At 40.7% G+C, this 24,520-nt stretch overlaps 1 protein-coding gene across 2 annotated transcripts; it reads left to right on the top strand.

Moving 5' to 3' along the window:
* The first annotated feature begins 225 nt into the window (after window positions 1–225).
* Window positions 226–9,775, top strand: LOC147883443 (uncharacterized). Of its 2 annotated transcripts, XR_015543766.1 has the most exons (3): window positions 226–5,179; window positions 6,297–6,713; window positions 9,564–9,775. XR_015543766.1 is itself a non-coding variant. In XM_087399323.1 (2 exons), exons 1-2 carry the CDS (start codon window positions 2,191–2,193, stop codon window positions 6,647–6,649), a joined length of 3,342 nt encoding a protein of 1,113 aa, XP_087255449.1. In that variant the 5' UTR covers window positions 226–2,190; the 3' UTR covers window positions 6,650–6,733. The 2 variants fall into 2 exon arrangements, 1 of the variants encoding a protein (XP_087255449.1); XM_087399323.1 differs by lacking the exon at window positions 9,564–9,775 and having other exon boundaries at window positions 6,297–6,733.
* The last annotated feature ends 14,745 nt before the right edge of the window (window positions 9,776–24,520 follow it).

Below are 24,520 nucleotides of genomic sequence, written 5' to 3'. Positions count from 1 at the left end.
CACGGCCGTCTCTTCTACACTGCGACCACCATTGTCACCATCACCCACACCACTGTCCACCGTTATCAGCTGAAAGGCCCCTAACTCCCAACCATGCCCAACTCTCTTTCCACGTTGCTCCTGCTGCTGCTGCCAATAATCAGCGACGTATGATTGCTGCATTCCAGTGACTCAGTGAGAGCCCGAGCCCCCTGCAACGATAGAACAAAACAGAAGTTGAAGAAGGACAGTGCATTTCAGTATTCACAACAGTACTACAACAGGAAACCTTCGCTGATCTCTCTCGATCTCTGTTCCTGGGCGATGGAAATCTGTACGAATTTGCGAGTGTTGTAGAGAGGGAGAGCTGAATGGCCATGCAGATGTAGACTCTAGATCCCCCTACTTGGTGCTGAATCAGTAGTATCCTGCCGGATTCTGCTGGTGTTACAGCTATTGAGTGGAAGAAGACGATCACGCAGCTATTGAGTGGAAGAAGAAGAAGCAGAAGAAGAAGAAGAGCAAAATAGGGGGCTACTCTCTCTAATAAGGAGCTTCACGAGTCCCCTGCTTCCTTCCATTGGAGCTTGCACGAGATCCCATCCCCTTCCCCTGCCCCCAATTTGTGGCCTTTTTTTTTTGCCTCCCCTCCAAATCCCTCTCCCCATGTGCCCTTCCTCGATCCTTGCTACAAAACGCTCCCCTGCTTTCCTCCCTCTCCCTTGAACAGCTCAGATTTTGCTCAGAAAATTTCGGGTTTGCCACTTTTCCGTATCCAATTTGAACTTCTCGCTCTTCTCCACGCTTGGTTTTTGCTGATCGAATTTTGGGTTTTGCACTGCCACTCTTCCAATCTCCCTAGCCAATTTTCCTCTGCAAGCTCGGGTTTTGCTGGGTTTTACTGGCCGTGCCACCTTCTTCCAATATCCCATATGCCAGTTTGCTTTTTGCTGCTCATCTCCAGTGTGCAAAATCCTCCATCCACGGACAATCTGCTTCATTATGAATATTTCTACCTCCTCCTATTTAAACAATTTGCGCAATTCTGGGTTTAGCTGTACCTTGAGCTGCTCATTTCGAAACTCCTGTGAGTTCCTTGTAACAAACAAACACCATCGCCTGACCCAAAAACGCTCACTTCCCGCTTTCCCTGCTTTTGGCCCACTCCGCTCTGTACATTGCCGTCCACCTCTTGGGTCCCCGGCGGATTTCCATTTTCAATTCAGTTCATCCACCTGCAGCCCATCTTCCTGTGTTTATGAAGCTTACGTTTCCTACCCAACCTTTGCCACTTCTCCATCTGCTGTTTCTCTATTGCACCTCAGCTCTAGCTCCCTGTTTGCCAAACATGCTATAAGCGCTCACTCCCCCCGAAATCAAGCTGCTCTCATCATCCCCAATGCATAGGCTTTTTGACTCATCGGTCCACTAGTACTTGTACATCATCCCTGATTCTCAGCCCGTATGCCGTTACTCACCCATTTTCCGTTACTCTCCCTCCCCTATTTCTACACCTCTCTATCTCTCAGGGACTTCATAAAGGCCTTCAAATGCACATCTTTTGTCATCACAACTTCATCACCTCCCGCAGCTGCCTTCTTACGCAATTTCACATCTTCCATTTCTATCTTCAAGTTTTTGCCGATGTGAATTCTTCCGGAACGACGTCGAGGATAATTCCGAAATTTCAACAAGTCGTTTAGCAGCATGGGTCGGCAATAACTGGTTCAGCTGCCACTTCCCTTCTTTTCTTTTACAATATTTTATCACGGGTTTTCTTTCCCCTTAGAACTTTGAATTTGAGCCTGGGGAGTCATGTTGGGCTTAGTGACTTTGTAAATCTTCGTTATTTCGCCCTCCCATGCTGTATTTTATTTAGAGGGAGCGTGTGCTGTAGTGGGGATCGAAAGGCTTCATCTGGAATGCAGATGAAGACAGAGGGAGGTCGGGAGCAAGTTCTCTGGAATGCATCTTGCGGGCCGGGAAGTCGACTATATTTGTTCTGATAATACACGAACAGAGAGTGCAACTGGAGTTCTCGAACGATCGGAAGATATGTTTCCAACCTGCCACATTGGTTACTTTCCTTGGTGCTCTCGTCTCGACTGTCAGTATTTCAAATTCATGCCCATGAACAAATGATGTGCTTGGACGGAATGCCGCTCCAAAACGCTTCTCTCTAAGTGTCTTGGTGCCATTCTTGCATGCATCATGATGTTGGTCGGTCAGGGAGTTGCATGGGAAGTCGTTGTAACACTACTTGTTTTGGCTTCGTCTCCTTTCTTGTCCGCTCTCTCTCCTGATGGCACGACTTTGTTGGAATTTCAAAGCCAGTTGGAAGATCCTTTGAATCATCTAGAGAGTTGGAATGCTTCGGAGGCTCTGCCTTGTGCTTGGAAGGGTGTTGCCTGTTCTAATGATCGGGTCACATGGTTGAGTCTCCCAGCTATGAATTTGACCGGTAACATATCAAAGAGCATTAGCGCTTTGACGGAATTGAAGATGCTTAATCTTGCTATGAACAAGCTATCGGGAATCATTCCAATAGAGCTTGGCAACTGCAAGCACTTGCGAGTGTTGAATCTTAGCAATAATGGCTTGATTGGGCAAATCCCCGGTCATCTGGGGAATCTGTCATTGCTCCGTAATCTTGACGTCAGCAATAATAAGCTTTCCGGGAATATCCCAGAGCAGCTTGGGAATTTGGGAAGCCTTCAAACGCTCGAACTGTATGGAAACTTTCTTACAGGAAGCATTCCAGCGGAGCTGGGTAATCTCAACTCCCTGCAGGAGTTATTGCTTTACACCAACAATCTTACAGGTCGGCTGCCTCCATCCATTGGCAATCTAAAAAACCTTATAGTTCTTCGGGTGGGAGCAAATGCATTATCTGGAACCATTCCTCCTGAAATAAGCCAGTGTGAAAGCTTGCAAGTCCTTGGTCTCGCTCAAAATGCTCTCGAAGGGGGAATCCCCCCAGTGCTTGGAAATATGCAAAGTCTCACCAGTGTGGTCCTGTGGCAAAGTGGGCTTTCTGGAAGTATTCCTCCAGAGCTTGGAAATTGCAGCAACTTGCAGATGCTTGCTCTATATCAAAATGCCCTGACAGGGCGAATTCCTGCAGAACTAGGGAAGCTTCAAAGGCTGGAAAGGCTTTACTTGTACCGAAATCAGTTGAATGGCAGTATACCCAGTGAGCTTGGTAATTGTACATCGCTGGTTGAGATGGACCTTTCAGAAAACCAGCTGTCAGGTAATATACCGGTGGAATTCTGCTACATGGAAAATTTGACTCTGCTGCATCTTTTTGAAAATCAACTTTCTGGGGAAATTCCCCAAGGGATTGGTAATTTGAGAAATCTTCAGAAATTGGATCTTTCTATCAATCATCTCGTGGGCACCATTCCATTAGGACTGCAGGAGATCAAAACCTTGGCAAACTTACAGCTCTTTGAAAACAATCTGGTGGGTATTATTCCTCCTCTCATTGGGAGCAACAGCAATTTGTCAGTGCTGGATATGTCAGTTAACAACCTCAGTGGCAGTATCCCTGTAGATGTCTGCAAGTACAAGCAGTTGATCTGGCTGAATATTTGGTCAAATCATTTGTCTGGTGAGATTCCTATTGGGGTCCGGACCTGTGTTTCTCTTATACAGTTACATCTAAAAGGGAACATACTGACCGGCAGGATTCCGGTGGAGCTGAGTGAGCTTCATTTTCTTACAGACCTGGATCTCTCTCTGAACCAGTTTGGAGGAAGCATCCCTCCACAACTGGGGAATTGCGTCAACCTTCAAAGCCTTGTTGTTGCCGGTAACCAGTTGACAGGAATGATTCCTCAAGAGGTTGGAAAGCTACAACATCTGGTGATTTTTAATGTCTGTGGCAATTCACTACAAGGAAGCATTCCTCCAGACCTGGCCAACTGCACAAAGCTACTTCAACTTGATCTGAGCCAGAACTTTTTTACAGGTCCGGTTCCAGCAGAACTGGGCAATCTTTTTCAATTGGATCGGCTTATTCTTTCAGATAATCAGTTGACAGGTATAATCCCCAAAACTTTTGGCAACTTTACTCACCTAACAGAGCTGCAGATGGGTGGAAACAATTTGTCTGGTGAGATCCCACCCGAACTTGGTAAGATTACAAGTCTCCAGATGGCTCTTAATCTGAGCTCCAACAAGCTTACTGGGGGATTTCCCCCAGAACTTGGGGATCTTGCCCTTCTGGAATACTTATACCTTGAGAACAACCAACTCTGTGGGCATATCCCTGAGTCTTTTGCAAGCTTGAAAAGCCTCATTGTGTTCAATGTTTCATTCAACCTGCTGACCGGACCTTTGCCCAACACACCCATTTTTCAAAGGATGCCTGCAAGTTGTTTTGTAGGCAACAATGGGCTTTGTGGGTCCCCATTACTGGAGGCTTGTGAGCTTAATGATTTACTTCCTTCTGGAGATTCAATTTCACAAGAAACTGGCACATCGACACAAGAAGTTGTAGGTATAGGCGCAGTTGTTATTGGGGGAGCAACTTTAGTGATCTTGGTGGGAGCTTGCTGGTTCTGTAGGAGATCTTCAAGGGTGTTCATTCCTTTTGATGAGGATAAGAATTTTGCTTCAGACTCTTACTTTTTCCCTAAGCCTGACTTTACTTTTCAAGACATATTGGAAGCCACAAACAACTTTTCAGAGCACTTTGTGATTGGAAGGGGTGCATGCGGCATAGTGTACAAAGCAGTCATGCCTTCTCATGATGTGATTGCAGTGAAAAGATTGGCTGTAGACAGGGAGGGATCCAGTTTAGAAAATAGCTTCAAAGCAGAGATAACTACTCTTGGCAAAATTAGGCATCGGAATATTGTCAAGTTGTATGGTTTCTGCTTTCATGCAGATGCAAATCTCCTCCTGTACGAATATATGCCAAGAGGGAGCCTAGGTGAGCTTCTACATAGTGATTCATGTGAGTTGGACTGGGAGATGAGGTATCAGATTGCAGTTGGTGCCTCTGAAGGGTTAGCATACTTACACCATGATTGCAAGCCTCACATAGTGCACAGGGACATCAAATCCAACAACATTCTGCTAGATGAGAAGTTTGAGGCCCACGTGGGTGACTTTGGGTTGGCAAAAGTAATTGATGTACCTCACTCAAAGTCAATGTCTGCTGTTGCTGGATCTTATGGCTACATTGCACCTGGTAAGTGTCCATACTTCCAGCTACCTTTGGTAGGCTAGCAGATCATTTCAAAATTTTGTTATTGTCTAGAATTTGTAAAATTTTCAGATGTCGACTTCCCTAATAGTGATGCACTGACTAGAATTGCATCTAAAATTTCATTTCTATTATTACTGTCTTGTGATGATGACAAAGAATTGCCCACAGATACACATTCTGAAGACAGAGGCTTGAACATTTTCACCATATTTGTTTTGGATGCCCATAAGAACACTCTGAATCAAGAATACTTAATTGAGCAATTTAATGTTTTCAAGATTGCCTTTAGGCTTTGATTTTGTTTCCTTTTCCAGCTATTTTCTGATTCATATGGCTAACCTTTGGATGGGAATGGTGTGCTTTCATTGATTTTTGACTGACCCTTAGTATCAATGGTTTTGCCTGATGGAGCAACCTGCCCTTTTGCTTTGATAGTTGGTTACGATGTTGCTTGTTTCCATTTGTTCTTATCTCACCTGTGTGCTGGCTTTACTTGCTTTTATTGATTGGAACCTTTGATGGCCACTTTTAATGTTTCCTGGGTACCTCTGCTCCCCAACAACACCCTGGCCCCCCTCCCGCGCCCCCCCCTTTCCCCCCCCAAAAAAAAACTCCCAAAACTTAAAAAGAAAGAAGACCAAAAAAAAAGAAATTGCAACTTGGACCTTGTTAGATTGTTCTGATATACCAGGAAAAAAGAAAACAGAAACATGGTTTCGGCTCCGTACACTATGGTGAAGGTATTGTCTTTGATGTTGGTTTCAAGAATGAATAAGCCTCAAAATGCATCAATCTCTGTCTCTCACCGAGTTTTTTTGTTGAAGTACTGCTACATAGCACTAGGCTAATTACGTCAGTAGCTTTTGGTTTGCTTGTCAGGGTTCCTTTTACTTTCTTAGTTAAAATATTTTCTTGTTTGAACCTTTCAATCTTAAGTTGGGGCTTAGCTGTTCTTGCAAAGACATATTTCTCATTAGATGATCTTGGTATGGGGGGTGTGATGGTGTAGGATCTTACAAACATGCACATTGCTTTAAAAATCAAACCATATCCTGCAAACAAGTCCTCAGGCACTGCTGATGTGTTCCTTTGTTCGCAGAGTATGCATACACTATGAAGGTCACGGAAAAGTGTGATATCTACAGCTTTGGGGTGGTTTTGCTCGAATTGCTCACAGGTCGACTTCCTGTTCAGCCTTTGGATCAAGGAGGAGACCTTGTCACCTGGATCAAAGAGGCTATACCTCTTCTAAAGGGAATAAATCAGATACTTGATTCAAGATTGGATTTTAAAAAGCCGTCTGTTGTGGAAGAGATGATGCTTGTGCTCAAGATTGCTTTGTTTTGTACTAGTAGTTCACCTTTTGAAAGGCCCTCCATGCGAGAAGTTGTTCGCATGCTTGTTGGTGTAAGGGAAAAAACAGAAGCAAAGGAGAAGTCAACGGTCTCATGAAACTCTCCTGTGCTAGAGAGAGTACATATGTAGAGGCAATTTTGCCAAAGCTGATAAGAATCAGGTAAATGAGGATCACATATTTTCAAGTCAAAACTCAAATCATGCTGTGGGTCCATACATGTGTGGCATATAGATACATTGTGTTTTTGTGTGTGCGCTTGATGTATGAGAGTGAAAGGGGCCGAAGGAGGGTATGATTCATACTGAGTGGCTGAATCAAAGGGAGAAAAGGAAGTTTGTATCTCGTTTCAGTAGGCTGTGTATTAAACTTGCTTGCATAGCAATAGTGCCACTCCACAAGAATACCTGCCCCAAAGCAGAAAAGAAACATCTAGCCATTTTGAGAATGTCGGCAATCACATTTAGGTTCCCACCTACCAAATCAGCTTTGGATTGAAGAAAATCGTATAACACACCCAAGCAATGCATTATTCATCTAGCCTGCCTCCAAGCCTGTGTATCCACCTGCCCTGAGCATTCCACAATAGTCGGAGGAAAACCAAAGAAAATTCCATCTCATACAAGCAATACAAGCAAAGAAAATTCCAAAGAAAATTCCATCTCATAGAAGCAATACAAGCAAAGAAAATTCCATCTCAAACAAGCATAGCACAATAATACATATCCGAAGTGCAAAAAAGACGTGTCTATTCATGTCAAGCTCAGATTTCAATTCAGATTAGCTGCATACTCGTATGTGGTCAACCATTAGGATTCCAAGATGCACAATTTCAAAGAATACCCATTTCTGTGAGAAGGGAGAGAAATGCAAAAACATATTCGTTTTTACTTTCAGATCTGGAGGATGTTTATTGAAGGTTTCTATTTCTTTGTATCAGGATTGAAGAGGTAATTGGGCCTTCCTTTGTGGAAAGGCTGAGTGTGTGAGGATCTAATAGGGAGGTGTATGCCTCTTCAAATAATTGCCATGTAGGTCCTCACAGATAAAAAGGGGTCGTCGAGGCTCTGGTGTACTGCCTTCCATTGCTTAAGGCATGGGTCTCTTGGTGCTTAAATCAGATTTCTAGTTTCATAACTTGTTCTCTTGTGTCTATTGTTATGCACTGATGGTGTTCCATGGCTGGCCCTGCTGCTCAAGATGAGTCTTTACTCTATTGCATATTTAGTTAATTAGGACACAGCCCCCATTTTACATCTCAAGGTGAGGCAATTTCGCCAAAGCTGATAAGAATCAGGTAAATGAGGATCACGTATTTTCAAGTCAAAACTCAAATCATGCTGGGTCCGTACATCTGTGGCATATAGATACATTGTGTTTTTCTGTGTGCGCTTGATGTGTGAGAGTGAAAGGGGCCGAAGGAGAGTATGGTTCATACTGAGTGGCTCAATCAAAGGGAGGAAAGGAAGTTTGTATTTCTTTTCAGTAGGCTGTGTTTAAACTTGCTTGCATAGGGGTAGTGCCACTCCACAAGAAAACCTGTCCCAAAGCAGAAAAGAAACATCTAGCCACTTTGAGAATCATGATAAGCCCTTTTGGGAATCCTGGCAATTACATTTAGGTTGCCACCTCCACCTGTCCTGAGCATAAATTCCATCTCATACAAGCATAGCACAATAATACATATCTGAAATGCAAAATAGACATGTCTATCCATGGCAAGCTCAAGTTCAATTCAGATCAGCTGGCAAAAAGAGAGCACACAATTTGATCAAAGCTTTTTCTGAAGTCTACTGAACATCGCATCAACATACATGTGTGTGGCCAACCATTAGGAATCCAAGATGTGAGAAGGGGGAGAAATGCAAAAACATATAGATTTTTACTGGAGAAGGTTTATGGAGGTTATTTCTTTGTATCAGGAGTGAAGAGGTGATCTGTGCCGCTTTTGGGTGGCATTAGACGAAGGATCAAAGACATATGAGGCACTCACGCAATGGATCAGAGGGGCCTTCCTCTTTACTTTGTGGAAAGGCTGAGTGTGTGTGGATCTAATAGGGAGGGTTATGTCTCTTCAAAGAATTGCCATGTAGTTCTTCACAGCAAAAAAAAGGGTCGTAAAGGGTCTGGTGTACTGCTTTCCATTGTTTAAAGCATAGGTCTCTTGGTGCTTAAATCAGATTTCTAGTTTCATATCTTGTTCTCGTGTCTTTTGTTATGCACTGATGGGTGGCCCTGCTGCTCAAGATGAGTCTTTACTCTATTTAATATTTAGTTTGTTAGGACACGGCCCCCATTTTAGATCTCAGTCAGATGTGATGCTCTCAGTAGGTTTTTTGACACTGCTAATGGTCTATGGCCCATGGGTTCATGGTGGGTTTCCAACTCATTTTTGTATTTTCCTTGAGAGTCGAGTGGTTGGTTGCTAGATAGCTTATTAGCTACAATAATATGTATTTAACTAGATGGTTAGAGATCTCCACACTATTTTTAGTGGTCTTTGTGCCATCTTTTTTGGGCATTATAAATGTCTTACTCTCTACTATTTTTTTAGCATTGCAAATGGATGGCATCTTTGGGCTATAGTGTTTTGCCACCTTGTCTTTAACATCTGAGATTAAGATATTAATCCATCCCTCTTACAGTCTCCAAAAAAGGGATAAAAGGGATGCCTTACATGCAATGAATCTTAATAAACCTTGTGCATTGATGTGCTTGTAGTCTATAGGTCATGATAGTAAATTCAGGGAGTAACTCCAATGACCTAATTACACATGCTACCTAGCTTTTGTACTCTGTTGCTTCATTTCTACTTTCTTTATGGCCACTTAACGTGTCCTATTAAAGGGAGGAGAGGGGCTTGTGGTAGTAATCCATGTACGACAGATTTAGTGTCATTATATCGCTCCCATTTTCTAAAGCACAATGCACCACGTACTCTTGAAAATAGAGCACTTACTCGGGAGAAGATATGTTTAGAAGTTCACAGCTCAGCTATGGCACTTGATGCAGGTTGGACGCCGTCAAATTCCTATACAAACGTGCCTCCCAGCCCTGTTTTGTATATTCACCTGGTCCCAAAACAGCCCTTCCACTATGGCAGGCTTGGAGTTGGCGTAGCCTTGAAGGACATTGGTGCAGTCATCTATGAAGATAATCAACACTTTTGGAGGCTTGGACTCCACTTTCATCTGGGTCTTATTTAGGTTCTCTTGATGCTTTTCATGTACCGTTGCACTCAGTTCAAGCCAGTCTTCTGAGCTGTAGACCAGTCAGCTTGGATATATGTGAAAGATTGCAACCCAGTTCATATAGGTGGCCAATAGAGATGGCATATCAAAAGGACAATACAATGTGCTGGTAATAAATATAGCATAGAGGCGAGGAAATGCATTTTATTGACAAAAGGAGACACCAAATGGGAAAGGAGGGACATTTTAAACATTTGAAATCAATTAAAAGCAATCTTTTGTTCAATGTGTTTTGTACATTACTCTCCGCAAGGAAGTGATATATTCAGATTTCAAGTCTAACTAGTTCTTTTAGTATATGCTTCAATGGAATTTTGTAAAGTGAGTAGATAATATAGTTCTTTCAATAGTCTGTGTTGAAAGTCTGTGTGTGGGTGTGTGCTCTTTTGTGTGTGTGTGTGTGGGTGTGTGGGTGCATGTGTAGCTGTGTGTTTACTCCCGTTTGGCCCATCTTCAGCCTAGGCAGGCAGATTTTCTGCATCGTTTGGGTATCTGTACTATGGATGATATTATGGATGATCGGGGTTCCATGCTTTCCTCAGGCCAGGAGATAGTTTTGTTTGGGATGCATCATAGATCTATTTGGCACATTCTCACCACCATTTGTTTACTACTCTTCCTTTGGTGGATTGGAAGTTTGATTGAGGACTTCCGGGCTATTCTTCTTTCTCTTTTGCAGATCTTACTGCCAAGAAAGCTTCTCATATGTTGCTTCCGCAGCCGTGGATCCAAGATGGGAATCTTTTTTGACACTTTGTCAAACCTCTTACTTGGTGGAATGCTTGTCTTCGGTGCGTCTAGAGCAGTGAATCTACCACTCCGGCAATGAGTTTTCTTGTGGCGCTGTTTGGTTGGTGCTTTCCGGTGGGTTCTTTATTGGCTGCCCGGCATATGGTTCTTCGGCTTGCCCCATCTGAGGGAGAGACTGTTCTATATTTACTTTGGAACACACATCAGATACCACGACTTGATAAATAGATTGGTTGGATCCTTTGCATTGATGGTACCTTTGCATGGAATGAGCATAAAAATTTTGTTCAATCTATCCACGATGGTCAGGCACATAGTGTTCCTGGGACTAATGGTTGCTAGAAGGTCGGTGACAAAGTCCATGCTGATCTGTTTGAAAGGCTATTCTAAGATCACAATGGTTTGCAAAAGACATGGAAACTTCCCATGAGATACCTTCATTTTTTGACACACCTAGTTAACACCCTAATGTCTGTCAATTGCTGAATCACGCCTGTCTTGGAGTATGTCAACATGATACTGGGACAACACATACCTGAAAAAATAAACAATTATCATGAATGGCATAATCATTAGGCTGGTTATCCAACATAAGCCCCTTACCAATTGACCTAAAGATATGAAGCTGTATGTGTACTCATTTTGCATGGATATAAATGAAGACTCTTGAACAATGGAGATGGAGGTTACCATGCCCTATCGACTGAGAGCATCTTCCACCATATTTTCATCATTAGGCAGATACTCAATTGTATCCTCATACTACTGAGAAGTATGCTCGATCAAACTTTGCAGTGAGACCACTTGGTGGTTGGCATAGACCCCTAGCCACTTCAATGCTTGATGATATGTTCAAGTTGTAAATTCCTATCCATACGATAAACTCGTCCATGTTTTTAAGGCATGATTACTATGTAATGGGGTGACCATGGTGCTCTACTACTACTCCAATGGTGTAATCACTAGTGTTGATCTATACATTGAATGGCTAATCCCGCTGAGCCATTGTGAGGCATGGGTCCATGGTACTCTCGTCATGTTGAGAATGATGTAAATTGCACCATTGAGATAGGGCATAGGGATCAACCCTAACCCTAAGGTATGAACACACATGGGCACGCGTGCGCCCCCCCCCCACACACATCCACACGAGCACACGCATGCATGCACACACGCGCACATCATTTTCTTTGGAATACAACATAGTGTACAGTAAGTCGTCTCTAGTGCACTCCACTCTCTCTTCCCCCTATCCTCTAACATGGTTTCAAAGCCACGTGTTCTCTATCCTTTGTAATAGAGAGTCAATGCTTGCTTTTTCAAGTTATGAAGTCTTTCTTCCATCAAGGTACGATCCCTCCCCTTGAGGCAGCTTCAACAAACTTCATGTCATTCATGTAGCTTAGGTTATCAACTTCATTTTGCTTTGGAAAGATCATCATTCTGAGCTATGAAGAGAGGATTATGTTCATTTCAAGCTCATGTCCTTTAAGTGTTTATGCTTTTTTGTGAGGTTCGCTCTTGCATGTTCATGTGAGAGAGATCAAGATTCTATAATTGACCCAATGATATACTCCACCCATAGAAGTAGTCTATTAAATTTTCCAATCTAGCTGAATTATTATAGTATTGCTCAATTCCAGGTCTTGGCTTTTGTCCAAAATTTCTTGATGATTAGCCTAGCCCATTTGATTCAACTACTCAGTTAAAGATTTTGGGGCTAGTCAAAAGAACTCAATGGTGGACCACTTGGCTTTCTTCTTTTGGAGCTAATTGGAAGAACTCAATGGTGGGCCACTTGGCTTTCTTCCTTGGAGTGAACATCATTCTTAAGAATATTGTAGATAGAATGGATCACCCACCTTTGGTGGGCCTAAAAAGCTAGCCTAGCCAGACTCACGAGCTTGATCACAACTTCACTCTATCAAAGGGCGTCAAAAAATTGGTGGCGTTCCTCAATCAAATTGCTTGTGGAAACACCAAACTTGCTTTTTGCTAGAATTCTCATAACCACCAACTCTAAGAGGACCTTGGCTTTGGCAGTCACATAAACATCAGCAAGGCTCTCTAAAAAAAGCATCAATGTTGGGAATTGCATCAACTACACCATGAAGATGGGTTCAAGGGACAAACCCTCACCTAATCCTAAGGGGTAAACATGTATATTTTACTTTCTTTGTAAAACCATGTAGTGTATAATTATTCATCTCTTATGCACTCCTCTCTCTCACTCTTTCCATCTCCTCCAACATGGTATCAGAGCTTCTAGTACTCTTCTCCTTCTAGAAGAGGCATTGTGACATTTCTTCCCTATTGAGTGTGTAGAGGGGATTCCCTTCTTTGATCTTCATCGGGCTTTAAGAGAGACAAATAAGGTTTTGAGTAGATCTTCATCAAATAATGCATAGAAATTGAGAGTGCAGTAATCAAAAATTGATGGTTCGGAGCTTCTCAAAGTGCCTTCTTAGTCCTATGCATATGTAGGTCGATTCAAGAGAACTTCTACCTGTGTGCATTGCCTATGGGCACAACCACATCGTAGGCCCCTCAAGCTTCAAATAATGATCTTTGAAGTCTCTCTTTAGGCTTGTAGATATAGTGCTAGCTCCTTTGATTTCTTGTGGTCCTCAACATGAAGCAAGCTACCGTACCGTAACATTGACATAGATCCTGCGTCAACCTAGTAGTTGAGGGCCACCCCTAAACAATCATTATCTCCAAGGCCTACCAACCTTGATGGGTCACCTCTACCAGAAGCTCACTTAGCCTAGAAATTCAGGGGACTACCTCCAACTTCTCCTTTGCCTTTCCCTTGTGCTCTCTTCCCTTAGCATCATTGTTGATCTCCATGACTCTAGGGTACATAGTTCTTGCACTTCACCTATCATCTAGAACGTCTTCCTTCATATCTTCTCAATTATACCATTCCCTTGTGTTCTCCCTCATGTGTCACAGTGATGGAGCCTCAACATCAACTCACTACAATCATGTTCTTTCATTGAATTCCTTCCTTGCATATAATGAGATATAGTTCACTAGGAGGTGACATGTGGTAGCCTCATCCACAATGCCATGGGGCATGATTCCATAATCACACCTTGCCACATACCCATTATCCAAGCCATTGGGAACTTGAATGAAGAAATAAACAATACTCCTAGGAAGATAGGCAATTGTTCTTATTGTGGTATCACAATCCATTGTGAGCTTGAATGCCAAAATAAATAATGGAATACTGTTAGTGATTAATATAATAAATTTGGTAATCAACATCAAAATCAAGGCAATCGACATAGATAGTTTGGACATGATGCCAACAACAACATCAAGATAATTATATGGACCAGTTCTAGCACAAAGTCCTCATTATTTACAAAACAAAAAAATCAATGGATCAAAATCTTTCATAATGAATACTTGGTGGTTTGACTCAGGTGTAAGAAATGACAATGCTTGTGATAAAACGATTGGTTTCAAAAGTACATTCAAACATGATTTTTAAATATTAGAATGTTGTTATGGGTGATAACATACCAGATAAAATTGAAGGAATTGGTAACATACCATTGCATGGTGATGTAAGTATTGCAATAAGCATTGTTGATGCTTTCTATGTTCCAACCAAGAGACAAAATTATATCCATCGGTCAAATAACAAAGAATGATATGGAAGTTATTTTCAACAAATATAGATGCATAGTTAGATACCTTGAGAATCCAAATCCCATCATTGCTTAAGGCACCACTATTGGTAGAGTGTTCAAAATTTTAGTAGTAGTTCCATTTCAGAGAGCTCTTGTTCCTCATCATATAAGTAAAGATGCATATCTCAACACTATGGCAAGACACCTAAAAATTAAAAGCCTAGTATCATTGAGAGTATCAAACATCGTACAAGGCCTTCCATAGTCATACTTCTACATGCAATCATTTCACATGCCATGGTGTAGAAGCTCAAAATTTTTCTAAATCATTCATTATGGCATATGGGTCTACCAGTCAATAGGTAAAGCATTAGACTTTATCACCTCATTGATGACTATTTTGGAAAGAATTGGATATATTTCTTGAAATAGAAACTTGATATTCTCAATATAATTGAGGGATTCCAAAGCACTAGTGGGAAAATAGACTAGCATTGTTTTCAACATTCTCCACTATGGTAATGGAGTTGAATACAATCCCACTGAGTTCAATGATTGTGTAAACACTTTGGAATCAAGAGAGAGTTGACATATAGCTACACTCTTGAGAAAAAAGCAATAGTAGAAAGTTAAAATAAAGGCATTGTAGAGCCAAACATATAGACTCATAGAGTGTATGCCTAATGAAGAGAAAATTTGAAGGCCATTATAGAACTGGATGTGTAGAATCAGAAGGCATATGCTTGATGAAGAGAAAATTTGAAGGGTATATTGGGCAGAAGCTTATCAAATATCAGCCTAAGAAGTCATTCTACAACCATATTGTAGAACATGACACTCCAAGAGACATTTATTGGAATTATTTTGAGAGTATTTGGCTCTCTAGATTATGCACATATTCTAGATGAATTTGTGATTATACTTAATTGTACTTGCAATAGCTTGTCAATTTCTTCCTTTCCCTACCGGGTATGATCGGGGTTCACATCTGGTATAACTGTTATAAGATTGGCTTGGCATCATCCTTGAGCACAATATGATGTTGGTGAAATTGAGGATTGATTCCCTTCATATCAACGTAACTCCAATTAAAACATTGACAAAGGAACCAAGGACACCCTCGAGGTCAGATCAGAATTTAGAGTAAGCCAAGTATGGACCCAAACAATTTTGCGATTGAAGTCCGAGCCCAACTTCAAGTTAGACCTATCATCTTCTTTAACACATTAGGAATGTTGAAGCTCTTAATCAAAGGATTGCTCGAACTGATCGTTGGGCATGCTGTCATCAGGCAAAATGCCAAAATTGGTTTCTTCAGTCATTCTTTCATAGGGCATTGTTGATTTCTTGGGGAAGTGGTACATCATGAATGGCTACGACATCCACCTCAAATAATCTTCTTCATCTTTGTCCAACCCATCAATCATTTTCAACAACTTGATGCCAGATGTGCATGCAAACAAGGCATTTTTCCTTGCTTGACATCTTCACTTTTCAAGGGGTTTGAACGGGCTGACTGGGTCAGATGGATAGGTTCTAGGGAAACATTGCCCCTCCTTCATAGTTGTCTCTACAAGTGCCTCAAAACACTCTACAAACTATCATTAGACACAGAGGACTATAACTTCTAACAGAGACATGACATTAAATATTCAATAAGATATAGAGATGTGCTTTAAATGGTCTTCATGTTGATATAAGTTTCGTAAGAAATAGAGAAGCAGTTGAAAAATTATGGACATTTTACTAGAAGGGGGTAAATTTTATCTTGAAAATATATAGTCACACATAGAGAGTCATAGCTTTTTAGTTTGACATCTGATACACAAACGAAATATATAGCATGATGTTCCTTGAAGAGAGATTCATGCTGATATAAGTTTCATCAAAATAGGAGCATCGAGCAAAATGCTATGAGAAAAATACTAACAGGGGTCAAACAGTCATGAAAAACACCTACTCCTTCTATTGATGCCAACTTGGGAGAATACTCCCTCCATGCTCAGACTTTATCAACGATCCAAGTCCCATAGAGGTCGCCTAGGAGAGAAGGGAGACCTCCCTTTTTGGCTCAAGAAATAGATAAACCATGTATGCACAATGAGCATTTTAATAGAAAGCACTTTTGAAGACTTTGGAAGAGAGAGAAAGAGCAAAGCAACAAAATAGGGGTGGAGACAGTCAAGAGAGAGAACTTGGAGTGACCTTCATTACCAATAGAGTGAGACTCTACTCAAATGCAACTCAAAATACTATAAACACAAGGGAGAAGAAGAGATTTCATACATACAAGAGGGAGCGGGAGCAGGAGTTCCAAGACTACTCATAGAAAGAGAATGAACTAGAGAGATATGGACTCAAGAGTCTACATAAGAGGATATCTTCAACAGGGAGAGAGAGGGCTCATGAAAGAGGCTTAAAGAGACTAGAGCTACAGTAGCATGAGGCTCAATGGTGGAAGAGATGTTGAACAAGGGAGAGGAGGGCTCCTTTTATAGAGATTTTATCACCCTCCTTCATCCATTTACAATTGCTGCATATGTAGATTCCTTTCTGCATCAATCACATATGTTACCATCCATGTCCTTTTTGGCTATTCTTGACATGTGTCCCATCAATCTAGATAGTGATCCAATTAGAGTTCCAATCTTGTTTGACATGCACTTGCCAAATCCATGGTCTACTTAACAACATGGGGTAGGTGCCACTAATATCTTCCATTCAAAACACTACATTTGTGATAGGTCGACAATAGTCATAGTAATCCCAGAAAGAAGACCCATCAGTTGTACATGCTGCTGATTTGTCATTTTAACCACAAATGGGACTGGCTCCCAACCAGAGAATTTGAACCACTGACACATATCACAAGACATAATATTCAATCATGAGCGACCATTGAGTAGCACACTTGGAGTAGCTTGGTCCACCAGGGCTCATTGTAAATCGGTCCTTCCAGTACTTCCAGTCCATGCGGTAGTAGGTTGGTCCACCAGGGCTCATTGTTAACTGGTCCTTTGAGTCCATGCAGTAGTAGGTTTGGCTAGACAATGCAACAACCGAACTAGTACCGCTCGGGCCTACATCACACATCATGGGGAACCCCATCAATCAAACAAGATTCATTTGCTATTGGTGTAGTTAGCTGTGTCAGGCCCATGAGCTACTTGCATAGGTGCTAGTAGAAGGTTGGCACAAGATTTAGCAATTGCTGGGCTAACATGTTGATCTTTTCTTCCTTCAACACTTCCCATAGTTTGAATCCTATATATGCATGGTTGAATCATCATCTATACAACAAGGTTTATTACCACGTCATTGGACATACTCTAACAACCTTGGGGGAGCACCTTCATCTCTACGAGTAGGGAGTTTTCTATATTGTGTATATTTTGATAGTTCACAACTGCACCAGTTGGGGGTTGTAGACCTTTGACCCACTCTGATACTTTGGCATGAACTTTTGCCTATACTTTTCGATTGATTAACTCTTTGTATTTTTTTATAGAATGCCATTTTGGTAATTTAGGACCCGGTGATATTTTTGTCACCCTTGCCACAACATTGACCATGGCTGCATTGTTAATAGACCTTTCATCTGACTCATGTAGGCCTACAATATGTACCGTATTCACTTGAGGAGTAGCAAGAGGAGTAGTGGGGCTGTTTGGGAGAATAATTTATCCCTCTCCTTGATGACATTTAAAAAATTTACATTCAGTCTTACAATGGCCAACAACATTGTAATAGTAACAAATAACCTACCTAGGGGGGCCACTATTGGAGGTTCTTTGGCAAGGGTGATAGGGGCAACTAGTTGGCCACTGGAGTAGTGGCGACTGGTGTTGTGGCAAGCATTGAAGCAATGAAAAGGGTTTGAATTGTGCTTGTGGAAGGCTAAGAGGTGTGATGAGCATTATAACTCTAGGGGATTCAGTTTTAATAAAATGGGGACATCACCTACATGCATGAACACCACGAAAACCCGCTATATATGGTCCCTGTAGGATGATAAAACACCCCTATTTAAGCTTATAGGGATAGGGCAAAAATTCTTTCATGTCCTTTTATCTTAAATCTCCATTATTTTTTATTCATTTATATTAGACCATAACAACATTTAGATAACATCCATTGATATCTATTGGAAGAACTTCAAATACTTTCTAGTGGGCTAATGTTCACTCATATTTTCTCGCTATTATAGCCTAAAACTAGCCATAGTTTGGAATAAGATTATGCATACACTTAGTACATGAACCAGTATAACTAATCAAGTGTGTGTGTGTGTGTGTTTGTGCATGCACACGCACGCACACACAAGACAAGACAAAACCCATTTGCATAGTGAAATAACAAAAGAGTGAAGAGAATGGAATAGAAAGAGAAACTTATAGAAGTAAAGGAAAAGTTTGAACAAGTAGGTGAAGCCCTACTAATATTTATAAAAACAAGATTTTGGTGATAATGTCAAAATAATTTTGCAAAAAATGCAAAAAGATGAGCTTGAATAAGTCTTGGCAAGTATCACTTTTATTGAAGAGGAGAGTTTGCATACCTGTTGCCATCCAACAAGAAAACATGGTAATAAACAGCTTAACCTTCGTTGGGAAGATAGGTGTCATAAATACCCCTCCCTTGTTATCAAGGTCACGTACAGAGCCAGAGGCCATGGTATTGATGACTGGTTAAATCAGATGCCTATCTTGTTATGCAGCAGGGTCCAAAATGCATGGTCTACCATACTCCCATCATAGATGGCTGCATGATCCAATGTCCTACGTGCTACCACCATATGCATGTTTTTTCTTTGGTGTGTTTGTGCATGCAAGCTCGGTATGTAGAGTATGCCATTTGCCATTGCCCAAGTCGTGAACAGATCAAATGTGCCTACTTGCTATAATTATCTATGATGAGAAAGTAGATGCTACAACTCAATTTTCCATTTGGGAAAAAATTGCAAAAGACAAGGAGCTTGAATTGAAGAAGGCCATGACTACAAAGATGCACATTAAAGCTTCCATGCTTCCCCATATACACATATGAAAAGCCCCTTGACGTGGGCACCAAGACATATCGAATTCCCGTAACATGCAAGTGCACATTGACTCAGGAAAATATTAAAAAAACCCTTCATGACTTGACTTTACATGACCCCAAAAACATTTCACTTGACCACACACTGGATACCCTTGCTCTGGAAGTCTGGTACAACCACATTGCATTTCATCATCTCCCTGATAAGTCCCTGCAAAGAACTTTTAGTCTTTCAAGTTCAAAATAAAAAGGTCTTTTAGATGTGCAGCCAGTTACATTGGCTTATTCACACACAACCCGCAAATTAACACTATCATGTGTTCAGTGTCTACCCTCATGCACAATCTATGTGGAGAAAAATATATACAGATTTTATCCTATCATATTAGCCCAACCAAAAAGCTGCAAACATTCATGTTTGACAGCTTGAAGCCAACATAAACTGCACTGCAGCAAGTATATCTTCAGTCAAAACTTCACTGGATGCATCTTTTTCCATCACAACTGGCCCACATGTTGACACTTGCATTATTTCTTTGGCTATCATTTTTTGTATTCTTTTAAGGTACTTGTCAAGCTCATGATGTAGGTTTCTTTTGGTAGGATATGGTGGAGGCTCGATGATGTATAGAGTGTCGAGAGTAGGATGAAGAGGACCCCCAGTGAAAGGGGGAGTTACTATGGGCATACAAGACGGTAGAGAGTAGCAAGCAGTTGGTGAGAAGAGTGTGTGCCATGGTCTGTAATAGTGCATCAGACTAGCCTAAAGAGCTGGGAGATGCTTGCTCCAGAGAGGTTGATAACATAGTCAAGAGTTTGGCATTTCCATGAGCCACAAAATGTTGTTGTATTTTTGTTTTAGTAAAAATCTTGGAGGCATTTCTTGGACTTGTGGACTTCTCGGATTGCCATCATCCATGACCTATGGTGCTCGTAATAATTGATGTTTTATTGACCTGCTTCCATGTTAATACTTAAATGTCTCTAGAAAGACAGTTGGTTTATTTAGATATATGAGCATAATATTTTGTGAACATATAAGAATTACCTCAGGTCTGCTCGAGTAACTTGTTAACCGATCTTATTTTAGTCAGCCAAAGTACACTCAAATCTTGATTTAGTAAATGACTACTTAATACACGAGTTGGATGAAGTGATGAAATAGGACTACTCTAATGTCTCAAGCAGCTCGGTGGCTGAAACTTGATAGTTAAAGATAACCAGCCTAAAGGGGGCTATTTTAGTATAGCACTTTGCAACGAATTTTAGGATAGCATGGTGGTAATGTAAGATAAGTGGTCACCAAAATGTGGTGATTGGTTGCACACTAGGATATTAATTGCCACTAGCATGGTGGATTGCTTCTATTATTACAAGATGAATGGCATACAATTTATTAGTTTGGGATTTGTGGATTAGTTATCGGATTTAATAAAACTAGCGTGGTGGTTGTTTGGGATACACTAAAAACAAGAGTAGGATTTATCGTTTGAGATTTACAAAAACAAGTGTGATGGTTAGTTTGGGATTTAGTATAGTCTCAAATACACTTTCCATTTTCCAAAATAAGTGGAATATTGCTTCCTTGCAATGAGACTACATTTTCTTAGTACTATCTTAGTTATCCTTGTCCACTACTCCAAGACACCCCAAGACACCCCAAGATGTGCTCATGCGTGTCTAAATCCAATTAAAAATACTCTTTCCCTTCTTTTTTTATGGCATAGGCTGCATCTAGAACTTAATAGCTCTTACTAGATGAGAGTACACTAAAGTTTGAGGACTCTTATGTAATAGTTCGTAATTGTGGCTTCTCTTGGATGGTTTTTTATACCAAAAAGCTCCAACTACTGCATCCCACTTCTCATAGGTTGTTCCCTAATCATCCTTAAATTCTTCCTCAACGTTGTGCTTAGGTTTTGTGCATTGCAACACAAAGTATGGGTCATCTTCCTCATTCTCCTTAGAGGCAATGATAATTGCAAAGCTATCCCCCTCTTCCAGACATTTAGTGAGGTCATCAAAAATCTCCCCAAACTATGGGTCGCGATCATTGTTTGTCACTCCATCTAAATATAGAGGGAAAATTAAACTCACTCTGATGTCTCATAGTTGCAATGTTCTCACAATTGTCATGGTCGCCTATGATGCATGCATGCACTAAAGAAACAAGAAAGGTTTCTTATTTGAATTAGGTGGTTGTTTCAAAAGCCCCATTGAACTCCTTTAATTTTCTCATAATTGTTCCAGCTTCTCTTTTGCACTTCATCCACTTCCACTTCATGGAACACTTTGTGTACTACACTATTCTTAAGGCTTTGTTTACTATATGTTGAATGTGTGCCTATGGAGAGGTTGGATGTAAGCTATGCTATAGCATCATGGGCATCATTGAGCTTTTCTTGAGGGCATGTTAATTGGTGTTTAAACAAAGATTGCTTAATAACAGGACCACATCCATCATGTTCACCCTTGCCATGGCTTGACCCAAAGAAATTCCAAATCATGTCTAGACCGATCAAGGATTTGAATCTTGAGACAAAGTAGAATCCATGGGTTGATTTAAATTGAAAGGCATCCGACATTTGATCACACCCAATCTTGTTTTATATTTTCTTCATGGGGATTTTCTTTTTCCAGCCCATTTCCCACCATTCCCAATGCAGTAGAAAAAGCATGATGCACAAATAAGGTGTCATGTACCCTATCATTTGAAATGTAGAAATGGTATGTGTGTTGCATTGACCTAGACTCATGTGCTCGTCAACAAGCAGATTGGCATCAGCCGTAGAAGAATCAAGCAAATGACTGTATGTGATATGCACATAAATTGTTATCTACTTGTTGTACTAGTGATGAGCACTTTGTATCTCATCTTGTTCTTGAAATGAATAATTATAAGTGAAATCTATGACAAAGAAAATAGTGTCATGGGGGAAATTGGCAAGGCACGCACTGAACTGCTTATCCTACTAGCTGATTGTGAAATTGTAAAGCACATATTTTGGTATGGATTTAACCACGCGACCTATAAACTCCCTCGGCTGAGTTCTCTTATACAATAGTAGCCATCTCTTTTTATCAAATCCTTCAACATTGACATTTTCAAATCTCCTCCATTTTAGAGTTACATGGTTGTCTTCCCTCATTTCATTTGGACAGACATGAAATGTCTTCTTCTTCAGCTTCAGACTACAATGCTTGGATGTGCCATAAATGCATTCAATGTGGTGCCACTCACGGTCTCCCTTTGGACAAGCCACTAGCTCTCATAGAGACCTTAGGCTACAAAACTTGGTCTCCCTTGCAACACATGATGAAAATCTAGGTGGCCTACAAAATGCACATTCATCGAGGAGGCATGGGCATCGATCCCCATCGAGCAATGTTCTGGCACGACCAGATCTTAAGTCATTCATAGCTTGTCGAGCCAAGTCAATGTGTGTTTTGCAATAACAAACATTCCTATCTTTGAGTCTCCTTACATATCAAGTCTTACAATGCTTAAAGCTCCTCTGCCTAATTGAAATGTCGGGATTCAGATCCATAAACTTGAGATACCACTCCATCTACTGACCCAACATGGGGGAACAATAGTACAATGATCCCCCTTTTAAATGGAACAACAGTACAGTGAGCCCCCTTTTTGCACTACTAAAACAATACAAAACACAGTATGTGCAAAAACGCGGTCTAATTAAACTAATCATCCTACGGGAAAACATAATTTTTTTGAACCCTGGGTTGGTTTAATACAATCACATATAATTAAATTAATAATTGAACTAATCAAGCTACTAGCAAAACAAAATAATTTCAACCACTATGCTAGTTTAGGACAATCACAATTTCAACTATTGGGCTGTCACAATTTCAATCACCGAGCTGGTTTAGGACGGTCACAATTTCAACTACTCGGCTACTAGTTTAGGACATGTTTTGAACAGTCACAATTTCAACTATTGTGCTGGTTTAGGACAGTCACAATTTCAACCACCGGGCTGGTTTAGGACACGATCACAATTTCAACCACCCGGCTGGCTTAGCCTAACGGTCTCAACTTCAGATATTAGACAATAACAATTTTTATGATTTTCATTTTTGAATTTCACAATTAGAAAATAACAATATGTTGCTTTTCATTTTTGAATTTCACAATTTCAATCAGTAAACTGTTGTTTGCCTTGAACCAGCATTGGGCTAGTTTAGGACAATCACATTAAGTCCAAGCCATCCCGATCTAGAAATTAAGTGGTATATGACCCGAATAGTAGGCAATTAAATTTAACTAAAGTAATAAGAAACACAATAATTTAAACCACCGGGCTAGTCAACAACTAATGTGTATTCAACCACGCAGGTTCAAGATGATCACATAACTAGTGATTCAACTGATCCAGCCACGGTTGCATGATGTTCCAACCATCGGGCTCGTTTAGTAAAATAACAATATATATTTTTTATGTTGTGAAATATATTGCTATTAATTTCTTCTCAACCACACTGGTTCAAGACAATCACATAACTAGTGTTTGAGACGAAACAGCTATGGTTGCATGATGTTCCAACCATCGAGCTGGTTTAGGACAATAACAATATATTGCCGTTTTGTTGTTGCAAAATATATTGTTGTTAATTTTTGTTCAACCACGCTGGTTCGAGGCATAACTGATGTTTGAGCTAAGCCAGCCACGGTTGCATGATGTTCCAACCACTTGGATGGCTTAGGACAATGACATTTAGTCCAAGTCTAGTTTAAGAAATGAAAGAAGTAAACTATCCCAAATCTCAATCACAAACAACCCATTGTCAAAAAACTTCCAAGTCTATAATTGACACTATCCCATTGTCGAAAACTTCCACTCGGTGGTAAAGTCCATTCCAACCCAACTTAAAATTGGTTTTGATAATAGTAGTATAGAGTAACACAAGCATACCCCTCTTCAAATGCTTATGTATAATATGCCAATCATGCCAGGCCTTCCTTTTGCACTGTATTACCATCTGTGACCAGGCAGCTCGGAGGCATAACTCATCCAAGTGGCTTACCTAATGTAATTGCCCCTTGATTGCCTTCATTTTACCTAAATGTTGCACGATAGCAACTCAAAGACTCAAGACAACAAATTTTAAGAGAAAAATCGCCTCTAAGAGAAAGGCCATGTGAAAGGGTGTAAGATTTATACTTACCTTATAGGCAATGTGATAAGCCCATAAAGCAGAGTGTAGCTTGGCATCCCATTTGCCCTTAGTGGACTGTACTGTCTTAGTGAGAATGAGTTTCAAT

The sequence above is a fragment of the Dipteris shenzhenensis genome, chromosome 28 (genome assembly GCF_047967505.1).
Source record: "Dipteris shenzhenensis isolate YYH24624 ecotype China chromosome 28, Dip_SZ_1.0, whole genome shotgun sequence".
Taxonomy (NCBI): Eukaryota; Viridiplantae; Streptophyta; class Polypodiopsida; order Gleicheniales; family Dipteridaceae; genus Dipteris; species Dipteris shenzhenensis.
Note: the sequence above shows the minus strand (reverse complement) of the source record. Positions and strands in the feature narration are given on the sequence as shown.